Here is an 8,137-nt window from a genome sequence, read left to right on the forward strand (position 1 = left end):
TAGTAGCCTCTCATCAAAACATGAGGTAAAATGTTGGGCCCCACCTCTTGCATGGATTTATGTGGAGTTATTGGGACCCACCTTATTAAAACATGGTGTAAATGGTGGGCCCCAACCTAGAGAGAGAGAGAGAGAGAGAGATTTTATGACATCTCTTCATTGGCTGGCTTCTCCAAAGGAAGATCTTTGGAGATTATTTCTGGTACCACAATCTTGGCAATTAAGTAAAAAGGAAAAACAGCAATTATAACCAAATTAGTAGCAGCATAATTGAATTTGTAGAGAAAAAAGCTTTCGAAAAGAACTTTCATTCCCATAACAAGGAATGGCAATTGAAAAAAACGAGGTTTAAAATATGCTGAAAAGTGAGTATGTGTGGCTGCTCTCTCATGCAACTCCACCCACGAAATGCCTTCATGCGAAAGTCCCTACCAAACCCCATATTATAGATAGATAGATAGACGGTGGAGGATCTGAGAAAAAAAAAATAGTGTGGCCTACCTAATTGAGTGATCTAAACCATTTACTTGCTGGGCCCTTTCATGTCGTGCCATAAAATCTTCTCTACAGGATGATCATAATCCTCTGATTTGTTAAGGCTATTTTTATGGGATCCATTCATTCTAATTCTCTATAATCCTAATGGTTCATATCATCCTATGTAGACCAATTTGGAAGCATGTCCTATCTATCTACACCAAGGCCCAAACAAATAAATGGGTTTGGTTCACTGGGCCCCCCACCTATGTCCCACCTAAGAAATATGGGATCCATAAGTTTGATTAGATTATCCTAGACCGTTAATCAAACAAGTGGTTCATCTATGTTCCAAAAGATCAACAGTCCTGATTGTGATGTACCCACACAATAAAACTCTCCTGTCATATGAACACGAGATTTGAAGACCAGGACTCCAAGTGGTACACGGAAACTCTCTATTTCTATTTCATGCCTTTTTGCCTTTCTGGGTCATGCTTGAGGGTAAGAATGTCCTTTTGTGATTAGGGTTTCTTTTGTGCCCTAGTCCTTGTGGGAAAGAAAAAGATAAAAAAATAATTAAAAAATATCCGGTTTTGGAGGCTAAGCCGTGGTGCTATTTGAATCACCGCTTTTCCATGAACAAAACCCTTTTCCCATACCCAACTCCTTGTGGCGGCTCTTCTCCTCTCTGACCCTGTTTCATTCTCCTCTATTTTTTTCTATCGATTAGGGTTAGGGTTTTTAGGGTTTTGTATCACTATCTCTACTCTAGAGCACATCTCCTTTGAAGATCTGACATGGCTGCTGTTGCTCCTTCAGCTGATCGTATCCTTTTTTAGTTCCAGCATCTGGGTAATCTTTATTTTTTAATTTCCGATCTGTTTTTTATTGTCTGTTCAGTGATTTTGGAACTGGGTTTGTTTTTTTTTTCCTATTTTTTCCTTTATTTCTGTGCTGGGTATGTCCTGTTTTATGTGTTTTGTTAGGGTTTATCAATAGATCTGTTGACAAGGGACACAATTTTTCTTCCTTGTTTTTTCTTTTGGGTTGGTTTCTATAGTTTTGATGTCTTATGGGTTTATACAAAACTGGGCAAGTTTTTGCAGCTGGGTTTTTTTGTGTGGAACTTATAGGGCTTTTCTCTTACGGGTTTGTGCTGGGTTTATGTATTTTATGATTTTTTTTGTAAAGTTTTTTATTATTTAACTTGGTTTCTTGTTGAATATTTTAATATGTTATGTTCCTCTTTTCCTGTTGGGATTATGGTTGTGATTTTTGCAGATGGTTTTGCTTATTTTTGCTTGTTATTGGATGAAGATTACAGATGTCTTCTGATTTTCTTCTTTTTGAGTGTTTAGATTATGCAGACTGTTAATTTATTTAGGCCCTGTTGGGATTGCAAGAAAAATATTTCTGATGGAATTTTTTCATGGGATTTGTTTTTCTTACCACGATTTAGAGGGAAATAATATGATAATGGTAAATCTAGAGCTATACCGTCATAAATAAAAGTTCCCTCTAAATAAAAATTGAATAGGGTTGGTAATTATCTTTTCGTGTGGAAACAAAAGAGGAAAGTTTAGAAATTTTGTTCCTTCCCAAACTTTTCCACAAAGTTCTTTCAATCCGAACAGGGTCTTAGTGAAAGAGGGTGTTTTATGGTGTTTTGGTTGCGATTGAATGGGTAATCTAGTTAGATTTGTTGAGGATTTCGTTCTCTTGCAATTATACTGGGATTCAAATTGATGCCCTGGCAAGATGTGTTTTGTTCTTTCATGATCTGTTCTATTGTTAGCTAGAATCAGTTTTTTCCCACTTTGTAGTTTTGTGGCGATTCAAGATAAAAATGTTGCTTCTTCTGTTTGTACTATTGTGCTTCTCAGAATATTTAGTTTTAGAATAATTACATTAGATTGAGATCGTATTTTCGAAGGATGTGTTTTTTCCTTCATTCAATCTGCCACAGAAGCTACAGATTTACTGCAGAAGTTATCATTGGATTCTCAAACCAAGACTCTTGAGGTTCCGGAGGCTGTCAAAAAGGTAATGTTGGAACTACATTCATCTGTTCTATGTATTGTAATCTTCTTTCTTTCATGCATAATGTCTAGAATGTAAGATATAGCACGCTTGTAAAGACCTTTGATACCAATGGTTCAATGATTGAATTATTTTTGTTAAGCAGTCGTCTGCTAATCAGTATGGGTCTGTAAATGCTGGTGAAGTGACAAGTGTGCCAATCCAATCATATGAGCGGTCTACAACCCCTTTGATCCAGGATTTCATGGATCCGAGTATGTGTTATGTTCCTAATGGATACGCATCCCCTACCTATTTTTATGGAGGTATGCTGATATTTCCGTGTGATAATTGTTGTTTATTGCCTTTTAGTAGTTCTTAATTTAATTAGTTAGACTCTTTGTAAAAAAAATTTTGTAATTGTTTTGGCTGATTGTGATTAGGATTATTACATCATTGCAAATATATGTTTTTACTAGATCAAAGTCAACTCTGTTCATTATGATACCTCAATCCATCCAATAAAATGAACTGCAATGCTCAACCCGATTAATGAGTTTGATATTCAATAGTTTTGATTCTTGTGATTTGTTTTCATAAACTACTTTATCTGTTTTTTTACCAGTTGTTTGAAACTACAGCCCTTTCTATTTTGATTTTCCAGGTTATGATGGTACGGGTAATGAGTGGGAAGATTACCCTAGATATGTCAATACCGATGGAATGGAGATGCCTCTTGTAAGTTTTTGTGTTCAAAGCTCAAACCTATGTGAGATTTTATGATTTTTTTTTTGTCAATCAAATCTTTTGATTTGTTTAATGGGGCGATTGCTGATTAGGCTTATTCATTGTTGTAAAACATGAGACATGATTGGGAACAACCGAATTGTATTTTTTTTTCCAATTCTTAACAAAATTATTTAAAATATTTAGAAGCTGTTTGCAAGAGTTGTTCAGGTTATGGTTTGAGTCTTTCCCTGGCAGCCTCCAAGGTTGTTCTGTTTTTTCCAACTTTTAATAAAGTATTTTAAAATATCTAGAGGTGTTTGCAGGAATTGTTCAGGTTATGGTAGAGTATTTCCATGGCAGCCTTAAAGGTTGATCTCAGTCAGTTTCTGAACATTTTTTAATAATTTTGTTGATTTTCGCAGGGAGTTTATGGGGATAATGGGTCTCTTATGTATCACCATGGATATGGTTATGCACCTTATGGTGCATACCCTTCGGCCGGTTCCCCGGTTCCCACCATGGCACATGATGGTCAGCTCTATGGGCCCCAACATTACCAGTATCCAGCTCCTTATTACCAGCCACCGACTCCACCCAGTGCAATGTCCACTCCTAATCAGGCCCTCACTCCCCAAGGAGAGGTTTCCACCTCTGTTGCTGCTGATCAGGTGCCCATGCCTGTAGAAATGGGTAATGGAAATGCTAATGGAGTTGCAAATGGGAATGTGAAAGCCAACAATTCATCTGTTCCGCAAAGGCCAAGCTATCCAAATTCATCACAGACTACAAATGGTTCGTATGGAAGAGGTGTTCTGCCAGGTGGCACTCATGCGTCTGGTTATCAGGATCCTAGATTTGCATATGAAGGAATGCGTTCACCGGTTCCATGGTCAGATGGTCCCATTTACCCTGACGGGCAGCCCAGACTGGCTACAAGCAATTCTCTGTCTTCAACAATGTCACATATCAGTAACATTCCCTCGGGAAGAAACCACAACCTTCATCAACTTCCGCATCCCTTGGTATGCAAGGTTTAGAATTTAGGTTTCGGTGTTGGTTTCAGCCAATTACGGCCGAAATCCGGATATAAATAAAGAAATCGGTCATGTTCCAATTTCGGCCGAAATTTCGGAACAACCAAATTTTTTTTGGAAAGAATAAAGAAAAAAGAAATTGCTGAAATTTCAGTCGAAATCTGGGCCGACACGGAATTCATGTACTTTTCGTTGTCGGCCCTGACCGAAATCTGAAATTTTGGTATTTTGGCTAAAATGTTAAACCATGATGGTATGTAAGATGCAACTTCTAATGTATTTGTGTTCATATAACTTTTTTAACTCTTCCCTTGGCATGGGCTGCTTCTATGTAGTTCCTATTTCTTATATGTAGTATAGTTTGTGCTATGGATCCTCTCAGAGCAGCATCGGTTGAAAGTTTTTAAGACCTCGTTCGTTCTAGATTTTGACAATCGATCGTGACTCCTAAACCGATTTTTGGACTCAAAATTACGTTTAATTTTCTCCAATAATTGGTTTGGGACTAACAATCGGTTGTCAAAATCTAAAACAAACAGGTCCTAAGCGATTCATTAATTTTAATCTTATCAGCTATTCTATTTTATGATTTTCATTCTTATCTATTTCTAGTTATTGTCCTTTGTGATTTTATTAATGCATCTTATATAGGCATAATATTTTATTTTTGTTACTTCAGCAAGGTTTGCATCCCCCAAGAACGACGACATCTGGCCTGGCTCAGGCTCCTGGATTCATGAATAGGATGTATTCAAACAACAGATTGTATGGTCAATGTGGGAATACAGTTAGAACTGGTGGTTTTGGACCCAGTGGTTATGATTCGAGAGCAAATGGGCGTGGGTGGCTTGCTGTTGACAATAAATACAAGCCTAGAGGCCGGGGCAATGGATTGTTTGGATATGGCAATGAAAATGTGGATGGGTTGAATGAGTTAAACAGAGGACCTAGAGCTGGCCGCTTCAAAAATCAGAAAGGGTTTGTTGCACCCACCATTACATTAGCAGTGAAGGGACAGAACCTTCCCTCAAATGGGACTATTGAGGAGTCCAGTGTAGTTCCAGATAGGGATCAATATAATCGGGCAGAATTCCCTGTCAAATATTCAGATGCAAAGTTCTTCATTATTAAGTCCTACAGTGAGGATGATGTCCACAAGAGTATCAAGTATAGTGTGTGGGCGAGCACCCCGAATGGGAACAAGAAGCTCGACTCTGGATATCTCGAAGCACAAGAAAAGTCTGGTGGCTGTCCTGTATTTTTGTTTTTCTCTGTAAGTATTGACAATATCTTTCACTTGTTTGAGTTAATTTTTGACATTTGCTTGTATTTATCCAACTTTCTATTTTGTTTCAGGTCAACACCAGTGGGCAATTTGTTGGTATAGCAGAGATGGTGGGCCCTGTTGATTTTAACAAGAATTTAGAGTATTGGCAACAGGACAAATGGAATGGCTGTTTCCCTTTGAAGTGGCATATTGTTAAGGATGTGCCCAACAATTTGTTGAAGCACATCACTCTCGAGAACAACGACAACAAGCCTGTGACAAATAGTAGAGACACTCAAGAGGTGCGCATCCTTCAAATAAGCTTGTCGTGGTTATTAGCCTCAACATGTGGTTCTTTATTTACACTCACCACTATTGATTTTCGCAGGTAAAGTTTGATCAGGGGCTGGAAATGCTCAAAATATTCAAGGATCATACCAGTAAGACATGCATCTTGGATGATTTTGGGTTTTACGAGGCACGCCAAAAGACAATGCAGATAAAAAAGGCTAAACAGCAGCAGTTTCAGAAACAGGCAAGGAAAACATGATACTTAATTCAAAGTATACTTTCATATTAATTAAGTTCGATTTAAACATCTTCCCCTTTTCCCCCCTTTTGTTTCGGGATAATTTCATGTACCTATTCTTTTTTGTACTCAAACGTAGTTGCATTAAAACTTGGTCCACGTCTGTTTGTTTAAAGCTTTGGCAAAGCATCAATCTCATAACTTCATTTTGGCCAACTCTAGAAGAGCTTTATTTCTGTGATAGCATTGTTTAGTACTGACTATATGCAATCTGGGCTGAAATCTCCATGAATAAAATGTGTGCATAATTGAAATTTCCTAGTTGTCCCTTTTTTTTTTTTGGAATGGTTTCCTAGTTGCCCCATTGTCTAATATAATCGTGCTATACAACTGCAGGTCTGGGATGGAAAGCCAACTGATGCCACCGTCAATGAGAAAGACAAAGATGGGTCAAACATAAAGACAATATTGCAGAAACCATTGGAAGCAACATCAGTTTTGAACAAGGAAGCTGGTCATGCTCTTGGAGAGCGAAAACCATTGGAGGAGAATGGTGTGGTTGCAAGCGGTGGAGATGTACTCAAGTCTGGTAAACCAGTAATGGAGAAAAGGGTTGTTGCCAATGGGGTTGAAAATGGTTGCTAAATTCTCCAACTTGTATTTCTTTAGCTGCAGTCGTTGGTTTCTTAGAGAAGCAGTTTAAACAGAAGTTTTGCTGGTTTAGATTGACAACAGGTGCAAACGCAAGTTGGGTTTCGTGGGCTGTGGACTCGAGGTGTCTGTACATCTTCACAAGAAATAAAAAAGAGGGAGTATCAAAAGTTCCACACCCAGCTTCCAAGTGTGGTGAGCCAGTTAAATTTCTGAATATTGAGATTCTGCATTAGGGACTTGTATTGGGTTTTCTTATAGTCGATTAGTTAGCTTCTAACAGTTTTTCTTTTTCCCTGTTTTCTTTTTTTCTTTAGGGTTTATCTTTGGGGTTTGGGTTTGGGTTTTCTTTATTTGCCTTTTATCCCTTCTTATTTTCGTTATGCCTTTCCTCTCTTTGTAAATCTACTTCGATGCTGAGGTTTTGTATGTGAGTAGTTTTGCAATAGAGGAGTTGAAGAGACTAGTTTTTCTTATTCTTTCCATTTGCCATTTTCATGCACGCAGTTACTTGGCTCTGAGTATGTTATTTATTCCTCTACGGTTAACTTCTTTCACGTCCATGTGAGAAGAAAAATTGAATGCTGAGAGACTAGAGCAAACCTACGAAGTTGATATTGTGACTTATATTCCTATGGTTGGCTGCGCACAGGGGCCAGATCTCGTTTCACTTCCCTGTCACAATGGCAATGTAAGATGGAGGGAGATGCACCAGGAAGCAAAATAGAAATTTTAAAGTAAACATACGTAATATGTGGGCTGATGCAACTGTATTATACTGTGTCTTCATGTAGAGAATTCTTTGCAGATGAAGAGATGTTGAAGGTACTTACAAAAATTCAATCATTAAATGAGTAAAAGGTTGAATTGGATTCTGTTGGATAATACCAATGAAATCGAGCCCAAAAACTCCCATTTCTATGATTGGGTTTGGTTGGATAGTACCAATGAAATCAAGTGCCACTCCCATTACTTTTTCTTATTGAATCAACCGATCTACTTGGTATTTTGAGAATTTGGACAATGTAATGTCTTCTTCGGAGTCGATCGTTGAGATGGTAAAGAATTTACAGTACGTGAAACAGGGCTTGCATTACTGGCCTATAGAATTAGTGGTCCTAGTCAGGCGGCGTTAGGTTGGGTTGACAGGCCAACCCTAGCCTGCCCCACTGTTACCTCAACCCTAACCCAACCCAATCAGCCTCTAAATCTCTTCACCCCAACTCAACCTGTTGTTTCAGTTGGCTCGGGACAAATAGAAAAAATTAGGGAAACTATCAGCACAGCCATTTTTTAAACTTTTAATTATCGCAGTTGTTAAAGAGCTTTTTTGGGCACTGTAATAACCTTTTGACAACTCTTTAGTTGCATTTGCGCAAATCACAAAACATGGTTGTGCTGATATCATTTCCCAAATAATATAATGTT

At 38.0% G+C, this 8,137-nt stretch overlaps 1 protein-coding gene across 1 annotated transcript; it reads left to right on the forward strand.

Moving 5' to 3' along the window:
* The first annotated feature begins 1,107 nt into the window (after nt 1-1,107).
* On the forward strand, nt 1,108-7,185 carry LOC143887688 (YTH domain-containing protein ECT4-like). Its single transcript, XM_077391832.1, has 9 exons — nt 1,108-1,305; nt 2,447-2,523; nt 2,666-2,825; nt 3,164-3,237; nt 3,651-4,250; nt 4,942-5,535; nt 5,619-5,831; nt 5,918-6,064; nt 6,455-7,185. The coding sequence occupies exons 1-9, from the start codon at nt 1,278-1,280 to the stop codon at nt 6,701-6,703; spliced, it is 2,142 nt and encodes a 713-aa protein (XP_077247947.1). The 5' UTR covers nt 1,108-1,277; the 3' UTR covers nt 6,704-7,185.
* The last annotated feature ends 952 nt before the right edge of the window (nt 7,186-8,137 follow it).

This window comes from Tasmannia lanceolata, unplaced genomic scaffold (genome assembly GCF_043159265.1).
Source record: "Tasmannia lanceolata isolate RefF3 unplaced genomic scaffold, GAP_Taslan_0.1 ptg000012l, whole genome shotgun sequence".
Lineage (NCBI taxonomy): Eukaryota > Viridiplantae > Streptophyta > Magnoliopsida > Canellales > Winteraceae > Tasmannia > Tasmannia lanceolata.

What these genes read in the sequence shown, in the direction of transcription:
- LOC143887688 (XM_077391832.1), top strand. Translation starts at nt 1,278, where the DNA reads ATGGCTGCTGTTGCTCCTTCAGCTGATC. An exon ending in TTCCGGAGGCTGTCAAAAAG is followed by an intron (nt 2,524 to 2,665) that starts GTAATGTTGGAA and finishes TTTGTTAAGCAG; the next exon opens with TCGTCTGCTAATCAGTATGG. An exon ending in AGCAGCAGTTTCAGAAACAG is followed by an intron (nt 6,065 to 6,454) that starts GCAAGGAAAACA and finishes ATACAACTGCAG; the next exon opens with GTCTGGGATGGAAAGCCAAC.